Raw genomic sequence first — 24,073 nt, forward strand, 5'->3', positions numbered from 1 at the left:
ACGCTCTCTCCTCCATCATTGCTTTGAACTGTACCAGCAGATGCCGGTATAGTTCAATGCGGCGGGGGAGTCGGCACTGGCGGCAGGCGGGCCCCCCTGCTTCACAGGGGCCCCATAGCGGTTGCGTGACTTGCCGCTAGCTGGGGGCCCCTGGGGGAGCGGGGGCCCCAGGCAGCTGCCTGGTCTGCCTGCCCCTAACGCCGACCCTGCCTAAAGGCACTTCAAACATGGATAGGTCACTAAAAAATAAATTTTGTAAATTTCCTTGAAAAAACGAAAAATTACTGCTGCATTTTTAAACCTCCTAAAATGCTAACAAAATAAAATAACATTTTACAAATGGCGCTGATGTAAAGCAGACATGACGGAAATGTAATTTATTAATGGTTTTCTATGGTATGACTATCTGGATTAAAGGGATAATCATTCAAGGTTTAAAAATTGCTAATTTTTTAACATTTTTCTCAAATTTCTTTTTTTTTTTTATAAATAAACACAAAACATATTGACATAAATTTACCATTATCATAAAGTATAATGTGTCACAAAAAAATCTCAAAATCACTGGGATTTGTTGAAGCATTCCAGAGTTATTACCACAAAAAGTGACACTGGTCAGATTTCAAAAATTTGCCTCCGTCACTAAGGGGTTAAAAAGAATAATGTGCCTTAGCACTAACAGACAAGTAGTTGCTAACGGAAGCCTGTATCCGGCACCGGTCATTGACCGATCCTGCTGGAGATTCAGCTGCTACCTGTCAACAGAGCAGCAGTTTCTCTTCGTCTTGACAGGGCGGGACTTCTGGTGTCATTCTGATTGACAGCTGGTTTCCCCCAGTTAGGCAGTGGGGAGCTGGCAGTCAATCAGCATTACACCAGTCAACGGGAAGAGAAACTTTCACTCTGTTGATTTGACATCAGCGGGTCTGTGACCACTCTGTGCCGGCAGAGAACTACCTGCCTGTTAGTGCTTAGGTACATTTTTCTTTTTTTTTTAGGTCCGGGATATCCTCTTCAATGAAATTAAGCTCATTGTTACTTTTCCATTCATTACATTCTATATACGTATATATTGTTTATATATGGCACGTAATGCTCAAATAATACATTAAAAGATATGCTATATGGGAAAACCATTGTCCAACCATTGTCCATTTACACCTTTGGCCTGGGACAGCTCATAGAATCTCATGGCTTTCAGTTTCACCTCTATGCTGATGACACACAGATCTACATCTCTGGACCAGATATCACCTCCCTACTAACCAGAATCCCTCAATGTCTGTCCACTATTTCATCCTTCTCCGCTAGATTTCTGAAACTTAACATGGACAAAACAGAATTCATCATCTTTCCCCCATCTCACGCGACCCCCCCAACGAACCTAACCATTACAGTAAATGGCTGCCCACTCTCCCCAGTCCCACAAGCTCGCTGCCTCGGGGTAATCCTTGACGCTGATCTCTCCTTCAAACCACATATCCAAGCCCTTTCCACTTCCTGCCGACTTCAACTCAAAAATATTTCATGAATCCGTTCATTCCTCAACCAAGAATCTGCAAAAACCCTAGTCCATGCCCTCATCATCTCTCGCCTTGACTACTGCAACCTCCTGCTCTGTGGCCTCCCCTCGAACACTCTCACACCCCTCCAATCTATTCTAAACTCTGCTGCCCGACTAATCCACCTGTCCCCCCGCTATTCCCCGGGCCTCTCCCCTCTGTCAATCCCTTCACTGGCTCCCCATTGCCCAGAGACTCCAGTACAAAACCCTAACCATGACATACAAAGCCATCCACAACCTGTCTCCTCCATACATCTGTGACCTCGTCTCCCGGTACTTACCTACACGCAACCTCCGATCCTCACAAGATCTCCTTCTCTACTCCCCTCTTATCTCCTCTTCCCACAATCGTATACAAGATTTCTCCCACATATAACCCCTACTCTGGAACTCTCTACCACAACACATCAGACTCTCGCCTACCATCGAAATCTTCAAAAAGAACCTGAAGACCTACCTCTTCCGACAAGCCTACAACCTGCAGTAACCACCAATCGACCAAACCGCTGCATGACCAGCTCTATCCTCACCTACTGTATTCTCACCCATCCCTTGTAGATTGTGAGCCTTCGCGGGCAGGGTCCTCACTCCTCCTGTACCAGTTATGACTTGTATTGTTTAAGATTATTGTACTTGTTTTTATTATGTATACCCCTCCTCACATGTAAAGCGCCATGGAATAAATGGCGCTATAACAATAAATAATAATAATAATAACATATGGGGAAGTCCATTTTGGATTTTTTTTTCTGACATTTCTAAATGAATCACATAAATAGTGCTTCAGAATTACTGGCTGAAGGAAAGTTTACCCATATCGATAATTCTCCCTAAGTGTAGAAGATGTGTCAGGAGACCTATCTTTACTGTAGCTGGTCACCTCCATTGGAGCGCCCCCACACCGCCGCAGGGCCGAGGGGTACCCGGAGCCGGGCCTCTAGGTCTCAGTCCTGGGGTTGTCACGGTGGCTAGACCCGGTCCGTGGCCCTGTCAGTCAGTGGGGGACGTCCGGTGCAATAAGTGATGTTGTAGCGGTGCAGTTGTGGGGTGCAGGTCGCGGTAAATAACGAGGACACCAGGTTGCAGTCTCTTTACCTCTTTACTGAAGCTCTCTGGGTCCTCAGTCCGGAATACGGCTCACCAGGCTGCGCAAGTCCGGCCGGTCCAATGGCACTTCCAGAGCTCTCCTTGCAGGTGGAAATCGGTGCCTTCCTTCTAGCGCTATGTGTTGCAGTCCTTCCCTGCTGTGCTTACGGAAAGTACCCCACAACTGTTGTGTCTGTTTCTCGTGTTCCCTCACAACAACTTAATTCGCAATGATCTTCCTCGTCCCTCCAGATACTATGGTAGGAACGCACCCGTATGACGGGGAGGCTCGGAGATCTTCCGGGACTCTATCCGCGCCCCTCTCCTGTTGGTACCCCCCTTTGCCTTCCTGGGTGATGCGTGAGACAGTCCGCCTCAAGCTAACTGCCCTGCCGTAGGTCTGAGGTATGGCTTGAAACTCTTTACCTCCTCGGCGTTCCGGCCACCGGTAGTGCGCCTCAGTAAGGTGCTGCCTCTTTCAGCACAACCCTCACTGGTATCTCCTTTCGCTTGATTTCGTTTCTCACTCAGCACAATCTATCTCGCCTCTTAGTCCTTCCTTGGGCACCGCCGCTATGCTGAGCAGGCACGGTCCCTTTACGTTCTTTCCATGCCAAGCCTCTGCCAGGATCCCACCCCTGGCAGAGACCCTACAGTCTCTCCCTTCACAACACCCTCTGCCACCAGGTGTTGCTCCGTTCAATCCCGTCAGCGTTCTCTCTAACTTCCTGCCTGACCCCCAGTTTACCCACTATGGTGGGGAGTGGCCTAATGAATAGCACCCTTAGCTCCCCCCGGAGGCCCAGCTGTGAAATGTATTGGTGACTGTGATACCTGTTCAGAGAACTCCTTCCGTGCCATCGAACGCAGCATGGCCCCCCTTAGTGGCTGAACCATGCTACTGCAACGACCAGGACTCTGGGGCGCTGCACTCCCCCCTGGTTAAACACAGTACTCCGGGACTGGGAAGAAAAACAACAATACAGGTTAGCAAAAAGCCATTCAATTTTGTTGAGTGCAAATAACAATAAGTATACTTAAGTAGGCTTCCCTTTATGGGAGGTGAGGACACTTGTAACGTTACAAACATAATTAACCTTATAATTTACAGAGTATAAATAACTTCTGTTACCCAACCGGGTATTCTATTTAGTGCAATTTTTGAAATAATAACTTAACATTGCCTTTAAGAAACTCACACTCTTAGTCTATCAAAGGCCTTCCTATAATCACATTATAAGGCATTTCAACTTTACATTCTCCTTCTTGTGAACCTGCAGGACCGCCTGTCCCTACGGCACCAGACCTACTGCCTCTCCTTTCTTCTACAGGACCGCCCTGTTCAGCCAGGGCCTACTGCCTTTCGCTACTATACACAGTATAGACATAACATTCCTTTCGGTTGAAGAACTCTGAGCCAGCTCTACTCGGCCCCTTTAAGGACTCACTCTCTAACCCCTACGGGTTCACTCTCTGTCCTTAGCAATAAAGTAACTTTTCAATGGGGACGCAGGGTTTACCTTCTATCCTCACCCTCATTATTACTTCTCTTACTTTCAACTATGCAGACCTCTACTTCTACCCCTACGGGCTCTCTGCATCTTTCCTGTCTTCAAAACATTATTCAAATTTCACATTTTAACAAATTCAACACATATAACTCGGCATGTAAAACAGTTACATTTTCTTTTTAAGGCATCATTACCACATTACTGTTCTGTAACAGTATCGCTTTCAAGTACAATTCTTCACATCCCCTTTAAGAGGGGACCAGGTCTCTCTGAGGTAGCTCGTCTTCTCAGCCTACCAGTCTCATGCAAAGTTCCGGTCCGGTATCTTCACAAAGTGTCTTTAACTAGGACCAGTAGGAACGGTTTCTTCGCAAAGTGTCTTTTGACTAAAACCAGTAGGGAGCACCTTTAAGAAAGTGCAAACTATTTACAAGGGAAAGTTTGAATCATGCGCAGTTCATGATTTCTGCAGTTCTCTTTTTTTAAAACTGTATAAACTTCAGGAAAACAACAGTGACCCCGGATCAACAAAGGGGTCACCTTTAACCCTAGACGGGTTTAGCAGCAAACAGGAACAGTTAAAGGAATGAACAGTTAACTATTTACATTTTCATGGTATCGAGGTTTATTCTCCTTCCGGTGGCTTTGGTTCCTGGACCCCGGCCACTGTGACACGGATTCCAGCGGCAAGCTCCACAGGGGCCACCAGGTCACTTGGCGTCTGGATTTGAAGACTAACCTGGCGGGCAAGCTCGGGAGCTACTACAAAGCGCACCGTGGAGATAGTAACGAGATCCGGCAATTCTGGATCACCCGTAATTGGGGCCACAGGTGAGACTCTCTCAGGCTCACATCGCCGCACCTTCCGGGCACGCCATCCTTGCGCATTCTGGTGGCGGGTGTACGTCACTTGATCTCCCTCCCGTAGCGGCTCGCCCTCCCGATCACAGCAGGGGGTGTCCACGTCGTAGCCAGCAACGAAGATGCCAGTAGGTAAACCTGATTCCCAAATGGAGCCCCACCCTTTCTTGGGGTAGAAGGCCGATACAATTCCTCGTCTTACTGCGTCCTTTCCACCATATATAAACTTCTTACTTTGCATCTCCTGTTTTTCAACTTCTTCGCGCTGCTTCCAGTGTTGGAGTATGCATTGTTTGTACTGTTCCCAGGTAAACACCGCAATAGTGAGACCATCCACTGGAACCCCGTCCTGCTCGACCCAGGGGGTATCCCATCGAAACATCACTCCTCCCGGGTCCATCTCTATGGGTTCCCCCCACTTGGTGGGTAATGATGGTAACAGTTTCCCCATCGCGCCAGGGGTGAGGATCGCCCGGTCAATTGTGAAGGAAGGGCTACTGTTGCGGGGGAAATCGGTCGCGGGAGCGGGATCGAGTGCGGGGGCAGGGACGCCTTTCGTACCTGCGCCTAGTGTGGTCCCACCGTGGTCCATCCGGTCCGCCGACAAGGGCGCTGGAGTCGGCGGCAGCCCGGACCGTGGCTCCTCCAATGGGATTCTCGGATTCGGCTCCGCTTGCTGTGGTTCCTCCTCCTCCAACTCCGAGGTCGGGATTGGTGGAGGTAATTCCGCTGTCAGCTTCACAGGCTCCCGGTCCGTCGCTGGTGAAGGATGGTAGGCCGGGATCGCTTCTTCCTCGCTCAGGCACTCGCCGTTCATCATCGCCGCCTGATAGTCGCTGGCAGTGCATGCACCTAACTCCGCCATTTCTCCGAGGTCGGGCTTCTCCGTCACCAGCTTCCCGCCGTTGCATCTCAGGGGGTTGTCTTCTGTTTTGGGGCAGGTCATCTCTTTGCAGCCAGAAGTGCAGGGGGCGGTAGCCATTTCTCGCGCCAAACTGGGAGTCTCCGCCCATAACACACCCTCCTTCTCCTGGGGTGTAGCAATGGCGGCGCCTTTTGGCGGGAACTTCCGGCGGCCAATGGCGCAGCACAATCTTGCAATAAAGTACAGTAAATCACAGTCTCTAGGCACACATGACCTGATTCTTCAGGCTTAAGTAGATCCTGTTCGTGACGCCAAGTTGGAGCGCCCCCACACCGCCGCAGGGCCGAGGGGTACCCGGAGCCGGGCCTCTAGGTCTCAGTCCTGGGGTTGTCACGGTGGCTAGACCCGGTCCGTGGCCCTGTCAGTCAGTGGGGGACGTCCGGTGCAATAAGTGATGTTGTAGCGGTGCAGTTGTGGGGTGCAGGTCGCGGTAAATAACGAGGACACCAGGTTGCAGTCTCTTTACCTCTTTACTGAAGCTCTCTGGGTCCTCAGTCCGGAATACGGCTCACCAGGCTGCGCAAGTCCGGCCGGTCCAATGGCACTTCCAGAGCTCTCCTTGCAGGTGGAAATCGGTGCCTTCCTTCTAGCGCTATGTGTTGCAGTCCTTCCCTGCTGTGCTTACGGAAAGTACCCCACAACTGTTGTGTCTGTTTCTCGTGTTCCCTCACAACAACTTAATTCGCAATGATCTTCCTCGTCCCTCCAGATACTATGGTAGGAACGCACCCGTATGACGGGGAGGCTCGGAGATCTTCCGGGACTCTATCCGCGCCCCTCTCCTGTTGGTACCCCCCTTTGCCTTCCTGGGTGATGCGTGAGACAGTCCGCCTCAAGCTAACTGCCCTGCCGTAGGTCTGAGGTATGGCTTGAAACTCTTTACCTCCTCGGCGTTCCGGCCACCGGTAGTGCGCCTCAGTAAGGTGCTGCCTCTTTCAGCACAACCCTCACTGGTATCTCCTTTCGCTTGATTTCGTTTCTCACTCAGCACAATCTATCTCGCCTCTTAGTCCTTCCTTGGGCACCGCCGCTATGCTGAGCAGGCACGGTCCCTTTACGTTCTTTCCATGCCAAGCCTCTGCCAGGATCCCACCCCTGGCAGAGACCCTACAGTCTCTCCCTTCACAACACCCTCTGCCACCAGGTGTTGCTCCGTTCAATCCCGTCAGCGTTCTCTCTAACTTCCTGCCTGACCCCCAGTTTACCCACTATGGTGGGGAGTGGCCTAATGAATAGCACCCTTAGCTCCCCCCGGAGGCCCAGCTGTGAAATGTATTGGTGACTGTGATACCTGTTCAGAGAACTCCTTCCGTGCCATCGAACGCAGCATGGCCCCCCTTAGTGGCTGAACCATGCTACTGCAACGACCAGGACTCTGGGGCGCTGCACTATTCTGGCCCATTTTCTAAAACAGAGTTTTGAATGCCAACTGCAAACACAGGAAGGAACAAAATGTAATCAAATGTTTCTTGGTATGGTTTAAAGAAGCACTCCTCCTCCCATCAAAATTTTTATCCTCTGAATATATAGCAGTCATCATACTATACAGCACTGTGTACTTACAATTGCTCATTTTGCCTTTCTACCCAGCTAATTCTTCTCTTTTTTTTCTACTCTATGTAGAAACAGGAAATCATTTTTCCCAATATGAGTCATGAGTCACTGCAAAAGTCCCAGGCAGGGGATGGAGGTAGCAGCTGGGTCAGGAGTTAAACAGGAGAATGATAAATGCAGGGACTTCCTGATTCTTCATAGAGCAGAGAAAGGAGAAGAATTAGCTTGGCAGAAAGGCAAAATGAGCAATTGTAAGTACACAGTGCTGTATAATATGATGACTGTAGTATATTAAAAGGATAAAAACTTTGATGGGAGGACGAGGAGGAGGAAGAGTGCTTCTCTAAGGCTACAGCTACACTGCGATATTGATTTTATGGAACTTGGATCACAGCGTGATACAGCCATGATGTGAGAGTCGCAGAAATCTGGTGGATTTTTGGTTGCAAATTGGAAAGTGCAACAATTTAACTTATGTGTGACTCTGAGCAGCCAAGGTCTTTTTGTAGCCAGAGCCTAAAGGAAAAACACAATCATAAAAGGCTATGCTGATTTTGCCGGGAATATGAATTAAAGATCTAATGGACTGTTTTCTTTTAGCTCCGGTTTCCGGTATGAATCACGCTTTGTTTTGCTTACTAATGAATGTGGAAGTGTATTTACCTTGATGTAGCTCCGCCAAAGGAATGAGGCACTTACTGTATATGTCGCCATGGCAACTAAATAACATAATGTATGCTCCATCAGGCTAACCCAGGCCATGTTTACATGTATGCAATTAGATAGCTCTTTTATAAAGCAGCACTTAGTTAACCCTTGCTCTACTGCTGTTTCATACAATCTGTGTTACGGTAGATGCGAGAGTTAATAAATAAAACTGAATAAAGTCAAACAGACTCATCAGACCCTTACAAATTCCCAGGATTGAACCTCCCATCCCTTTCTCTCCTTCCAGTTAAAAGAATTTTCCACTCACTTAAAAATGGACCCCAATGCTGTAAAGTACCTAAAATAACAGAGCAGGTACTCTCCCCCGCCGCTGCTAGGATCTAGGTGTTTTGGCTTCGGCGGAGTGTGCATCACTCCTGTAGCCAATCACTAAGTTCTGCCGCTTGTGCTTGCTACCTTGGCTCAGTGATTGGCTACAGCGGTGATGCACTCGGCCAATACCGCCAAAACACGGAGACCTGAGCAGTGGTGAGGAGCCAGCGCTGGACGCAGGCGAGGCAACACCTGCTCTGTAGGGGCGGACGTATCATTGGTGCAGAGCTTAGGGGGCCCATTTTGACCTCCAAAACAGGTGGAATTGTGCATGATGATGAGCTATTGGCCTGGAATAAGTCCATATATTGTGGCCCTTTACCTTCAGCATCCATCAGTGCTGCTTTGGTTGATATTTTAGGCACTTTAGAGCTCTTAGGGTGTATTTTCCTGAAAGTGTAAACCCTCTAAGCATTCTCCATTTCGGGGTTAACAAAAAAAAACCAATGATCTCAGTGTTAGTGGGGCCATAGCCAACACCCCATGCTGCAATGTGTATGTGATTATAAAAAAGCCACCAATAATGTGCATCAGAAAAGTTAGATAGAATTACTACGATTGGACTGTCCAAACCCCATTCAGTTGCATAGACAATAATGTAGTAGAGTTACGAGGCCATATGCAGAAGTATGACACCCAAGCTGCGTATGCAGAGGCTCATCTAGACTTTCTATCACCTTTCCTGCCCTCAGCCATGTGTCCAAATACACTGACCAATGCAAAGTGGCTTTTTGGCATTGCCCCCCTCCTCAGTTGCACATGTGTCCAGTGCTCTATGCATCCATGCTACGTAGGGACTTAATGTACCTTATCTTCATCTGTTGCTACTACCTGCAAACTATTACATGTTATTGGTGTACTTTTTATAAAGCACATTTTTTGGAGCCGCTCTCCTGGCGTAAAAGAATCTTTAAAACATAGGAAAAACACATATTGGGGCAGATTTACTAACTTAATCTAATAAATGTGCCAAGACTATGATAATAGACACTTTTCTAACTTTATACCAGTCCTTAGTTGCCAAAATTTTAGATCAATTTTTTGCCTAAATTTTTGGCACATTTTAGTGCCATGGAAGCCTTGCCCTTTATAGAAGAAACACACGTTTTACCACTACGCCATGGCTCATGCCTTAGTTTAGTGTCTAAAACACTTAAAGGGAATGTGTCATCAGAAAATGACCTATTGTTTAGATCACATTTTTATATTAAAAGTTTTTTTTTAATTACTACCTTTTATTTAAAAGAAAATAAAAAACCTTGCGACTTTCACATTAAGCCTAATTTAAGACACCTACTGCTATTGTCATAAACATTAACGACAGAAGAATCAGATGTAATCTTTTAAATAGGAGCCTTCTGAGCTTCTAATTTGAACATGCTCCCATAGGGGCAAAGACCATTGTAAAGGGAGGCGGAGGAGGTGAGCTGTGACATCACCTATTATAAATGGTGGATCCTACTGTATAAAGGTGTTTTCTTTCATTGTAATCCTGTCTGTGATGATAATGAGACTACTGAAAGTCATCTGTACAGTACTGGTAGTGTGAATCTAGTATTAAGCCTAGTGGCCAGTGTGAAAATTGCAAGATTTCTGATGACAGAATGCTGGCTCAATTTATAAAGTAAACCCATCCCACTGTATTTCATATATATTGGGATATTTTACACTCTTAGAAATTGTAAAGACATGATAATATTTCTGAGACCTGAAATATTAGTTGAGGACACTGTAACTGAGAGATACAAAAATGACATCATATTCACAGTCAGTACTTTTACTAATAGATCAACTAGAAGTTTTGCCCTCTTCAGCTTAATAAAGCCCCGATCTATAGTTTGGCCAAGAAGAATGGAAGCAGCTGTCCATCATACCAGAATATGTGGGTCACCTTTCCACTTGTGATCAGCGCAGTCCTTGTGATCTGGAAGTGTCCAGAAATGAAAGGGAAGGCCAGCGTTAATATTAAGATGTTCTCCATTAGCGTTAATGATCACTTGTTGCCATGGCGATGTCCTTTTTTTCGGTGAGACTTTGAGCATATGATCATTAATATGTTAACCCCTTGTAGTAGAACGTCTGTGTGCGGAAGAATGAAGAATAGACGACCTTTACCTACTACAAAGCCAGATGATAACTTCTCCGAGGACGGTGCTGTCAGGGCAGCATAACGGCATTGACATCTGTCTTTCATCACACAGGCCAGCGAGGAAGGGGTTTACTTTGTTGTTTCACGACAGACCAGACATCAGACCCCTGATATCTTACAGGAGGCTGGATGGCATAACAACAGCAGCCCTCCATCATGCCCCAGTGAGAGAAACCATTTTAACAAGGTATTTTATTCCTACTTATGAGAATATATCCATCAAATGTTATTTCTGTTTCGCAATGGAAAGTATGTGTACTCAGCATGGTGATGTGTCCCCAAAGCCATATTGAAATAAAGGGGTTTTATAAGATTAGAAAAAAAGTCTATTGAATTTCCAGAATTAGCGCCACTCTTGTGCACAGGCTGTATCTGGTATTGCAACTCACCCTTTTTCTAATCTTCTGCTACTCCTTTAATACATATGAGAATATTACCTAGGATTTTTTTATGGAAAAGTAACCTTGGGAATACAAAACTTACCTTGTTTTAGAGGAGCACCTCAATGATGTCACTGACTTCAAGCAGGAGATGGCAGAAAGCGTTTCATTGCTTCCAAGAATCCTTTATTATATGTGAAAGCGAAAAAAAAAATTCTTTTTATTAACATATATTTATTATCGGTTTCATAAATTACGGTATGTAAGCCTGGAGCAGTGGATGTATTAGGGAATGGTATAATGAACTTTCATAATGAAAGGTTTCCATATATCCATGCTACAGTATTGGTTGCACTCCCATAATACATTTCTATGCCCTGTGTGACCGATCAGGCTGATTTACAACCAAGTCTGCAATGTCAAGCACCATAGGCTGCATTTTGCGGTTAGGCCTATAGGGCAAGCACACGGGAGGTACACCTCTACAGCCCTGCAGGATACTGTATTCCTATCATACTTTGTAGAATAAAAGAATCATTCCTCCCATCAAAGTTTTTATCTTCTTAATATATTGCAGTCATCATATTACATAGCACAATTGCTTCATTTTGCCTTTCTACCGGGTTAATTCTTCTTAGCTGAATCCTTCTAAGCTCTATGTAGAAACTGGAAGTCTCTTTTCACTGCATGAGTCATCATCAGAACTACAATTCTACATCACTGCAAAGTCTCTGGTGGGGAGGAGTGGAGCAGCTGGATCAGAAGTTAAAGAGGAAGTGAGCTGGTCTGCCAGGGAGTTTTCAGTGATGTATAATTGTAGCTGTATTAGAGTGAAAAGAGACTTCTACATAAAGCTTTGAAGGATTCAGCTAGTCAGTTTGTCATCAAGTGATGGCATAGACCTAATGGAAAACAGAAGAATTAACTGAGTAGAAGGGAAAAACGAACAACTGTAAGTGCACAGTGTCATATAATATGGTGACTGCAATATACTAAGAGGATAACAACTTTGATGGGAGGAGGAGGAGGAGGAGGAGGAGGAGGAGTGCTTCTTTAAGATTTTCTCAAATGGCCCCAATCTTGGGCAGAAAAATCTCCAGATCAATATTTCTCTCCCACCAAACCTAGCTGGCATGAAATATTTGGCCAGGAAAGATTTATCTATCTCACCATAATGTAACTCTCCACTTCTCCAAAGGTGGCATCATATGACAGTGCCATGTTAAAAATGCAATGTATGTATTGTCTTATGCTGCATGGTAACGATGTCTGTGACTAACACAAGTCTTATGTCGATATATTTCATAACTAACATTTCTTTCTAGACTCTTCTTATTCTTGGTGAGTATGGAGTCATGCACTGCTTCTATTTCTGGTGTGTCGGATGCTTGTACCCTCTGAACTATTATGCTTGGCAAAGTCCCAAAGTGTGATAATAACTTGCATTGTACATTAGCCTATCGACATAAACGCATAAGTTAAAGTGACGCCATTATGGTTCTATTATTTTAACGCAACCCAAGACGAATAGTTCTCATGCGTCAAGATTCAGTAGACTACACATACTTCATGGTGCCGATAGTTGTTTGCTATGTGTTTTAGTGTGGAGTTTGAGGAAAACGTCCTTATGGTTGAAATAGCCCAGTACTATATCTATATATATTCTCGTTACAATTCCATGGGATCTACTAGGTGGTCAGCAGATGTAAGGTGGAAACTGGATGAATTGGGTAGATGTGAGGGGTTTTTTTACTTGGTTTTTAGCTTTACCTATCTCTCATTAGTGGATAGGAGAAGTGTCCTTGTTTCGTTGTGTTCAAGAAATGTGGAAACACCAACCATAGTGGGTTGTTCTGTGCCGCTGCCTACAGTATGTCTGTTTCTTTCCTAATGGTTTCAACATCATGGAGCACTGATAGACTATGGCAGATCATATTTGCCCATTTTGGACTCATTATTCTGCCTTGTTGAAAGACAAAGTGTGTCTAGGTAGCTGTGTGTCATTTTTGCTGAATTTTTAATTTGGAGTCTTGATGGTAAAGCAACATTTCTGATATATTGTTGTATCATGCTCTATGTTTTATACGGTTGATGGCCAGAGAAATGAACTGAGAAATTCAATAGCTTAAACCAATGTTGCTGGTAAGAGATCATTAACCACATCGGCTTGTATGGCGGCCTTATACAGAAGCGGTATAGTGTATCTAAAAGGCTCCAATTTCATGCAGGAATTCAGATGTCTACATAGAAATATGCTCTATTAGATGCCTTATTATGGAGCTATTCTCCCCGGAAGCATTGACTGTCTCTAACAAGCTATACAGGCATGAGAACCATATAGTAGCTATAAGGATTTCAGACATTCTTTTAAAGCACCACGTCAGGTATTTATTTTCATTGCCACGCTAGAGTGGTGTAACTAATCTAAGTTCCCTGCCTCAGTATTATATTTCCCAACCGCTGTCTTCTTCTGCTCTCGGCTCCACTCTGGTTGGTCTTCTCCAAGTTGTGACCTCCTAGATGTCTCCAGTGTTTGCTGGGCGGCGAACCTCAAGTCACTACTTAATGTAAGCCTTTGAGAGCCAGACCAAGGCCAGAACGAAGCTCTCATTGACTTACAGTGAGAGCTTTAGACCATTACCTCTCACTTCAGGTCAGTTAGAAGTTGTCTGCACAAGATGGCGGTTCAAAACCTTATCAGCTCAAGACAGCAGCTGGTAAGTATAATACTAGGGTCAGGGAATGTAGATCAGTTGCACCACTCCAGCAGTGAAATAAAAATAAACTCTGGAGAGGTGCTTTATTAGTCAAAGGGGCCCCCTATGCACCAAACAGGGTTTACGTGCTCTATGCCTAAAGTTAAAAGTGATCATATTTATATAAAATGCCCAATGTCAAACACAGCGCAATTCCCCATTGTCCATATAAAGTAACGTATATCCACAAAGGTCTGATACTCTGCAGGTTTTCTATAGTGGAAAATCTACAGTGAATAATGCAATGGCAACAAATGCAACAAATCAACCATGAGTAAATAGTAATAATAATAGCGATATATATTTGGCCACACTCTTGTAAAAATGCTGCGGATTTTCTGCCTCTTTCATTGGGTGAATACAGGAAGATCTTTAAACCAGCACCACAAGTTAAATTACATTGCAGATTTTTTTTTACACATTTTTTTTTTCATTTTTTTCCATTGGGAAATTATGCACGGAAATGTGCAGTGTATCAATCCCGTGTGTATATGTCTTGCTTTGTACAGTACTTGCAATGTTTCTTTAATTAGGTCTACTAGATTTCTTTTTATTTTAAAAGTATATCTCCAAGTATAATTTTTTTAAAGTTTTTTAGTGCTGTATATAATTAGAGCAGCTTTATAAAAATAAAAAACTTTGCTAATATTAATACCCCATGGTATCAATGACCATTTACACTTCATATCTCTGATATCAGCAATGCACAATCCAATTTTGACAATGATAATTTCTATATATATTATACATACCATTACTTATTTTCTACGTTTACACCAAGTTATCTTTGAATAATCAAAAACTACTAAGTCGTAAAATGCTTACTACACAAAGTAAACTTCTTTTTCTACCGTGGTGCTTTAAAGTTTGTGAATTCTGTGTAACATTCCATAATTTTTCATAAATTTGACCTAAAACTATATCAGATTGTCACACAAATCTTAAAAGTAGATAAGGAACCAAGCAAAATAAATTAGTCAAGAAATATTACAATTTGTCATTTTTTAAATGTGGAAAATGAAAATATCACATCTCTGTGAGTGGCCAAAGTTTATGAACGTTTGGGATTATCAGTTAATTTGAAGATGGAATTAGACTCTGATGTTTTCAATCAATAGGATGACAATCAGATTTGAGTTGGTGACCTGTTTTATTTAAAGAACGGGGATCTATCAAAGTCTAAACTTCACAACACTTTTGTGGAAGTGTACCATGGCACTAAGGTGATTTTTGAAGACCTCTAAAGAAGACTTGCTACTGTTCATCAGGCTGGAAAAGGTTACAAACTATCTCTACAGAGTTTGTACTCTAATAATACACCATCAGACAGATTGTGTACAAATGGAAGAAATTCAAGCCCATTATTACCCTTCCCAGAAGTGGGAGAGCAACACCGACCACTCTAAGAGCAAACCTTATAGTAGTATAATAGTCTGCAACATCACAAAGGAACCTAAGGTAACTTCTAAGCAACTAAAGGTCTCTCTCACAATAGATAATGTTAATATTTATAAGTTCATCATTAAGAGGACACTGAACAACAATGGTGTGAATGGCAAACTTGAAAGCAGAAAGCCATTACTTTCCAAGAAGAACACTGTTGCTCATCTGAAGTTTGTTTAACATCACCTTGACAAGCCAGAAGGCTATTGAAACAACGTTTTGTGGATAGATGAGACTTAAAGAGGGCTTTTTTTCTTTTTAAATGAAAAACATTATGTTTGAAGAAAGAAGAGCCCTGCATTACAGCATAAAGACCTCATACCATCTGTGAAACACAGTGGTAGTAATATAAATGTTTGGACCTGTTTTGCTGCATGTTGGTCGTGATGACTTGCCATCAATCATGGAATATTGAATTCTGAACTACAGTATACCTGCAAATTGTAATGGAAAATGTTAGGGCATGTCCATGAGCTACATCTCAAGAGAGCGAGCAAGACAACAACAAAGAAGAATAAAGTTAGAGGTTGGAATGAACAAGGTAAAATCCTCACTCTAATCCTATAGAGTAAGGACCTGAAGTGAACAGCTCATGGGGGAAACTGTTTTCTAGGGAGGAATAGGGTAAAATTTCTCTAAGCCGATGTTCATGACAGATCAACAATTACCGGAACATTTAGATACAGTTATTGATGCATCACACCAGATACTTAAAGGGAATCTGTCACCCCAAAAATCGTATATGAGCTAAGGCCACCGACATCAGGGGCTTATCTACAGCATTCACCTGAAAGGTAAGAAAAACAGGTTATATTATACTCACCCAGGGGCGTTCCGCTGCAGTCCGGTCCGATGGGCATCGCGATCTGGGTCCAGTGTACTGCAGTGCGCAGGCGCCCGGCCTCTCTGACCTTTCCCGGTGCCTGAGCACTGCAGTACTTTGCTCTGCCCTCAACAGGGCAGACAAAGTACGCCTGCGCTGGAACCGCGGCAGGAAGACAAGAATAGGACGTCATCCTATGAAGATAGGAGGCCCCGGACCCGGATCGCAATGCCCATCGGGCCGGACCACATCGGGACCGCCCCTGGGTGAATATAATCTAACCTGTTTTTCTTACCTTTCAGCTTACATCGGGGGCTTATCTACAGCATTACAGTGTGCATTACAGTGTGCTGTAGATAAGCCCTTGATGCCAGTGGCCTTAGCTCATACACGATTTTTGGGGTGACAGATTCCCTTTAACCTATAAGTTGACATACTGTTACCCCTTACACACACGTGATATTGGATCATTTTCCTAGTTCAATAATTCTGATTTGTTTCTTGATTCAGTTCTCTTTTACCAACTTCATGTTTATTCAGAAATATGGGATATTCTGAAAGGTTCACAAACTTTCAAGCACCGCTGTATATAAAGTGACCCTTTATCTCAATGAATAGCCTACATTCAAAGCTAAGGATTACTAGTATAGTGTACTGTAATCTCCTAATTCCACATCATGAGAAGCTTTCTTAAAGTCTGAAACAACAATCCAGATGTCTCCCGTCAGTAATTGCACAGATAGCATTAGTAAGGGACAATGGAGTGCCCGGCATTATGGGGTGCAATAAACATAGATGTTCCTTACGGGACCTTGTGAACTATGCCTTTGCCTCCTTCTTAGGTCTTTTATATATGACTCAAGCTATATACACAGACGTATCTCTTATTGCAAAATGTAACATGTTATGATAACAGCTGTCAGAGGCTTAACTTCTTTGCTGTGTCTGGATTAAAGCGTAGATCAGCAACCCTGTGACCACATCCCAGCATCTGGTTCATAGCACGCCGACTCCTCGAACCATCATTCATCTTTACATTGAAGACCATTGGTTGCTGTAGAAATAAATGTTAGTGCGCGGCGGTGATTTGCATGCTGGGATCTGGAGTGCACAGCTGGGTCACCAGTCCGTCCGGGACAGGAGGAAGAAATGTCTTTCCCTAATGACGTGTTTGAGCCGCCACTCTTTAAACAAAGATACATCTGGGCAAATTGTTGATAGAAGCGAATGTTACAATTGTATTAAACTGACCTTAATAAAGCAACCATGTAATCATTGTGGTAATGGAGATATAAACAGGATGGGTTTAAAAGGGAAGAGGGCTAAACTATTCACTGCAAGAAGACCATAAAAACCAAATAAAAGGTTAAAAAGCACAACACGCCCAACCGTATCTATGATATTGGGGATATAAAAGAATAACTTGATGAAACAGTTCTGTTTTAGACCTCAATCAGACAATCGTGCCTCACATACATTTTCTACTTCTCACTGATTGAACACGTGCCCATTATTGTTTATGGGGCTGTTCACACATCCATGTTTTTTTTCGCAGACTGAGTGCCTCCCCCCCCCCAAAAAAAAAAGAGATATGTCCATTTTTTAAATCGGAGTCATCTATCAAACTCACCCATCAAATCAACGGTTTCATGAAACAAATGGACAGCATCGAACTGCTGTCTGTTTCTAATGTTTTACCCCTTCATGACCCCAGCTTTTTTCATTTTTGTGTTTTCGTTCTCGCTCCCCTCCTTCCCAGAGCCATAACTTTTTTATTTCTCCCTCCATATGGCCATGTGAGGTCTTATTTTTGAAGGACGAGTTGTACTTTTGAACGACATCATTGGTTTTACCATGTTGTGTACAAAAAATGGAAAAAAAAATTCCAAGTGCAGTGAAATTGCAAAAAAATGTGCAGTCCCATACTTGTTTTTTGTTTGGCTTTTTTGCTAAGTTCACTAAATGCTAAAACTGACCTGCCATTATGATTTTCCAGGTCATTACGAGTTCATAGACAAAAAACATGTCAGGTTATTTTTTATCTAAGTGGTAAATAAAATTCCAAACGTTGAGTAAAATAATAAAAAAAAAATTGGGCAATTTTCCGATACCTATAGCGTCTCCATTTTTCGTGATCTAGGGTCGGGTGAGGTCTTATTTTTTGCATGCAGAGCTGATGTTTTTAATGATACCATTTCGGTGCAGATACGTTCTTTTGATCGCCCATTATTGAATTTTAATGCAATGTCGCGGCGACCAAAAAAAACGTAATTCTGTAGTTTTGATTTTTTTTCTCGCTACGTAATTTAGCAATTAGGTTAATCCTTTTTTTGTTGATAGATCGGGTGATTCTGAAAGCGGTGATACCAAATATGTGTAGGTTTGATTTTTTTTTATTGTTTTATTTTGAAAGGGATAAAAGGGGGGTGATATAAACTTTTAGATTTTTTTACTTTTTTTATATCTTTTAAAACTTTTTTTTTACTTTTGCCATGCTTCAATAGACTCCATGGTAAACTAGAAGCTGGCATAGCCTGATCGGCTCTGCTACATAGGAGCGATGCTCAGATCGCTCCTATGTGGTAGAATTGCTGCATTGCTATGAGCACCGACCACAGGGTGGTGCTCACAGCAATCCGGCATCAACAACCATAGAGATCTTCAATAGACCTCTGGTTGTCATGCCGATCACGTAAAGGGGTCAGCTATGCACGCATTTCCGGCCCGATAGCAGGAAGCGCTAGTTAAATGCCGCTGTCGCGATTCCACCTGCCGCTATTGCGGGCACATGTCAGCTGTACAAAACAGCTGCGTTGTCCCGGCTTTGATGCGGGCTCACCGCCAGAGCCCGTATCAAAGTGGGGGTTCTGTCCTCAGACGTACTATTCCGTCCGGGTACAGAAAGGGTGTTATTAATGGTTAGGAGAAGGATTATTTGTTTGCATATGTGAAAAATGGATGGCAATCTGATGGTAAAAATGGGCACATGAATGAAAAATGAATGAGAAATGGATCCAGCCTGGAAAAAGGATGCCTAAAAGATGCTTTAGGCTTCATTAAGATGTCCTGGATTCTTCACATATGCCAAAAAAATGGTTGGAGTGTTTTGCATCTGATTTTGATCAGTGTTTCATAACTGATCAGTGTGTCATCAGTGTTTTTCACATATGGATAAATAAATTAATGACAAAAGTTCTATATTTTATAATATTAATCCCAGACAGCACACGGCCTGCGCAGACTTGTATTATGACTTTTTAATCTTTGACTAATGAAACACAGATAAATGAACAGCCCCATAGTCTATAATGGGTAAATGTTCTAACTGTGAGAATTACAGAACACTCGGAAGTGAAACACAAGAGTCTGAATGAGGACCTAAGGTGTATAAATGTAAAGGGGTGGTCCGGTACCTAAAATAACCTTTCTAAATATCTCTCTCTCTTTATATCATAACCACTTTTGCAAATAGCTTTATTGTTAATCAGTAAATGTGTTATTTTATTACATTTTCTGTGACTTTTTGTTTTAGAGGTGTCTCAATCAAGATGTCACAGGAGGCTGGGGCTGCATTCACTTCCCTGCAGAATTTGTTGCCCCTGGTGGAACAAGACATCATCAGGGGGCAGCGCTGCAGTTACTTATTACAGTTTCTTGGATTGACACCCTCTGAAGATGCCCTGGATCCATGGTCATGGTGATAGTATCTGTGGGAGATGTGAGTGCAGTGCTGGCTCTCTGCTTCTATCTCTAGGGCTGCTGCTTCGAATTGTGAAGCAACATGTAGAAGCAGTGAGTGACTAGCGCTGGTGTTACTCACTACTTCTATCACCGCACTTTTATTATCAATAGGTAAAAACAGAAGTAAATATGCTGAAAATTAATACACTTCAGTTTTTAGACACCACAAATCAAAAAATGCATGGGAAAAATGGTCACTGTTGCTGCTATAAAATATTGCATTTTTTCAGCACGAAAAATGCATGTAAAAAACACTTCAAAATACTATGCATAAACAAGCCCAAAGTTGCAATAAGTTAAGGTATGGATAATACAGTATGAAAAAACACACATCACCGATTGTCCACATATTAACTCCACATATAAATCTCTGGTAGAGATTATATTTAGCTGTTTGGAGGAACAGTCTTGTTTTACCATCCATATAAAAAGATCTGGATTTCATGTTTGAGTTTGTTGTGGCCCAGTCCCATGGTCACTGTCGGAGAGTTTCTAAACTTAGAACATATAAACTTCTTCACATATGTTATGGTAGAAACAGAAGAAACACTAAAGACTCACCTACTACTAGAATCGGCTTGTACTGAACCTTTAGGCAGCAGAGTGTCATGGGGAGAATGCTTCCAGGTCCTTCTTTCATACCTGCAGTCCATCATTTTTTATATATGCATGTTGTAAAATCACTAAAGTCTGTGTGAAGTTGGATGATTTGTCCATTTTATAGTAAATTAGATCAATTTCATAGAGCGATAGTATGAATATTACAAGGTATAGTATAGGCTCGGAAGAATTTTTTGGACTCTACCATCAACAAAACAGATTTTTTATTTTGTTATTTTTGCTATATAAAAAAAAAAAATTGTAATGCCATGCCATGTGGCATTTTTTCTCAGTGGTTGCCTTGACACATGACACAAAACTCCCCATAACTTACCGCTATTGGATGATGCAGCCACATGACTCTACAGCCTAGGGGGTCAGCAGAGGTTTTCAGCGGTGCAGTTTTTAGGTAATGGGCTGTGAGACCCCCAGGTGTGACTCTATTACCCTAATGAAATGGTGCGTGCCTGGTTGGATGCTAGTTTAAAAGCATAGTTCACATTATCTCTATAGTAACAAATGCCACTTACTAATATACAATTTTCTGGGCGAAATACTTCATTTTATGGAATAATTTCAATACTTTCAGCCATGACTGTATAAGTATTACAGGTTCTCGTCCTGCGCTTGTTGTTACAACCTTCGTCAGACTGCACATCCCTCCTGTCCATAAATGGCTGCTCATGGAAAAAATGAACAATTCAGTCTCCTCCAACAGCAAAACAGTAAGAAACGAGAAAATAGATTCTAGATAAATCAAATTAGTTTAGAATTTCCCTAAATTTACAGGTTCTAACTAATCAAATTTTTTGTGAATTCGATGTGCAGAATTGCAGCAAAATGGCAGCCAATCAGGTGCTATTTTGATGGATTCATATGGGCAGGAAAGGGTTAAAAAATAGGTAAAAAAAAAACATCATTCTCACCTTGCAACTCAACTGTCCCTGCTTTTGGAGCTCTTCATCAGTCCTCTGCTTGTTTCCTAAGTACCAGATCAGCTTTGGTTCTGGTGCCCTTTTTCAGATTTAAATGTGAGATCTTTTCCTTTATGTTTTGTTCCGAATCTCAGTCCTATGAATGTTCAATGAGTAAGGACTGAGATTCAACATGTAGGAAAAACGCTTACTTTTATTTATTCCTATAGTACTTGGAATGTTCTGTTTTTATTTCATTTCACTAATAAAAAATTTTTTTATTTTTTTATCCAACAACGTCAGGATATCCCTACCTTTTCCTATTGCTGCCCCCGAACAGAAGTGGTGTTACACCCGAGTTGAGGATTCTCTGGCTACTTCAATGTGGGTGAGCTGGATCACACTCTCTTATTTAATGAAGTGGATCCACATGTTCGGCCGCTCTATATTACAATTATTAGGATATCCCAAAAGAACTGAACAGGCTAGCTAGGCTGCTTAAATTGTGCAGCTTGTGCCAAGAAGGCTTCCCAAGAAAAGTAGCATCATCGAGGTCCAGGTCATTTGGTACAGATCTGAGAATGTTCCTTCAAGACTTGGGTCATAGAATTCTACATCTTGGATGGTCACAGAAATGTAATTTAAACAGAGAATAAAACACTGGAGAAGATCTTAATGTTTAATGAGAGACTATAGAGGAAAAAAAACAGAAATGAGCTCCGGTAATGACCGTAATGCATTGCTAAAAGCTCATTACATGGGATATGACAGAAGTAGGTCAGCTGCATCTATCAGTGAAGACTTTTCAGTTTTGGATCCTATACCAAATCCTTGTGATTTGCTGAATGGAATAAGCGAGGGAGATAAAGTCCGGCGTTGTACTATGTTCAATGACTGTCACGTGTTGTGTCAGCTCGGCAGCTGTGGGGAGCGGTTCGATCTGCTTTCTGTGCACATGCAGCTGTGGCCTGTGTGTGAGACACATGTTACTTCTTCCAATTTGGGATTCTCTGATATAAACATTAATCTTGCAGCAAACATGGAAATGTAGGAACGGGCTGTATCCCGTTGCGTGTCATGTCTTGAATGGGTCATTTTGGAAGCTAAGCTGCAGTGTAGACATAGCCAAAATGTAAACTGATAATAATGCCTGCAAAAGTTTATATTGCAGATGATGTGTCACTTGTGGTGGTTTGTATCTTCTAAGTCTAACGTGTTTAAAGATGTGCTAAAGGCCATTGGAGTAAAGAAGCTGTGTATCTTACATGTATAAGTGCGTATGATTGTACAACCCCAATTCCAAAAACGTTAGGCACTGTGTAACATAAAGAGAAAACAAGAATGCAATGATTCGGAAATCTCTTATAGACGTATTTTATTCTCAACAGAACATAAGACACCAATCAGAAAGTAAACGTTGGAGATTTTTCAATTTAATTTTAAGAAAATTAACTAATTTAGAAATTGACGGCAGCAAGACGTCTCAACAAAGTTGGTACACGACCATGTCTACCGTTGTGTAGCATCTACTCTACTATAAATGTCTGAAAATTGAGGAGACAATTGCCCTGAGTTTGTCTGATGTAGGATTCTCGCTACTAACAGTCTTGGGGCTTGTTTATCGGAATTTCCATTTTATAATGCACCAAATGTTTTTATTGGTGAAAAGTCTGGACTGCAGGCGGCTTCTGCTGTGAAGCCATGGTATTGTGATGGATGCAGTATGTGGTTTTGGACAGTCTTGCTGAATTACACAAGGCTTTCACTGAAATAGACATTGTTTGGATGGAAGCATATGTTTTTCTAAAACCTCTTCTGTGGCATGTAAAAGTATATATATATATATAATGAGGAGATACAAAAGTTTGGGAACTCTTAGATGTGTGTGCTCAGATAGCTGTGACCAAGGTTTCAGACCTTAATTAGCCTGTTAAGGTTATGGCTTGTTCACTGTCATTGTTAGGAAAAGTCAGGTGATGCAAATTTCCCATTTTTACAAAAATCCAGCCTCCTCTAACCTTATGCCAAAAAAATTATAGCCATGGGTTCTTATGGGCAGATGCCAAGCGCTCTGAAAATAAAACTGGTGGAGGCCCACAAAGCAGGAGAAAGCTATAAGAAGATAGCAAAGCGTTTTCAAGTTGCCCTTTCCTCAGTTCGAGATGTAATTACGAAATGGCAATTAACAAGAAGAGTGAAGATCAAGATAAACAAAATTTCAGTGAGAGCTGCTTGTAGAACTGCTAGAGAGGCAAATCAGAACCACCACTTGAACTTCGGAAAGATTTAGCAGACTCTCAAGCTGTGGTACATTGTTCTACTACTCAGATACACCTGGGCAGAAGAAGAAAACTTCTCCTGTGCCTTCACCATAAAATTTAGTATGAGAATTATTACAAAAGCACATCTAAACAAGCCTGATGCATTTTGGAAACAAGTCCTGTGGACTGATGAGTTTAAAATAGAACTCTTTGGCTATAATGGTCAAAGGTATGTATGGAGAAGAAAGGGCACAGAATTTCAGGAAAAGAACATCTAACCATTAAGCATTGAGGTTGTGTTGCAGCCAATAGCACAGGGAAGATTTCATGGGTAGAGGGAAGAATGGATTCAGTAAAATTTCAACAAAATCTTGATCTAAACATAACACCATCTGTAAAAAAAAAGCTGAAGCTGAAAAGAGGATGGCTTCTACAAATGGATAATGATCGTAAACACACGTCAA

General features: G+C 42.6%; 1 protein-coding gene across 5 annotated transcripts in view; it reads left to right on the plus strand.

Annotated features, from left to right (window-relative positions):
* Positions 1–24,073, plus strand: part of LNX1 (ligand of numb-protein X 1) — a 277,040-nt gene that overhangs the window by 173,446 nt on the left and 79,521 nt on the right. For 3 of the 5 annotated variants that reach the window (XM_077279760.1, XM_077279761.1, XM_077279764.1), the window contains one exon: positions 10,744–10,878. The exons of the other annotated variants lie outside the window; for them this stretch is intronic. In XM_077279760.1, coding sequence (XP_077135875.1) covers positions 10,744–10,878 — 135 coding nt within the window. The remainder of the gene's footprint in view (positions 1–10,743; positions 10,879–24,073) is intronic. 5 annotated transcript variants of the gene reach the window in all.

Source organism: Ranitomeya variabilis, chromosome 1, assembly GCF_051348905.1.
Source record: "Ranitomeya variabilis isolate aRanVar5 chromosome 1, aRanVar5.hap1, whole genome shotgun sequence".
Lineage (NCBI taxonomy): Eukaryota > Metazoa > Chordata > Amphibia > Anura > Dendrobatidae > Ranitomeya > Ranitomeya variabilis.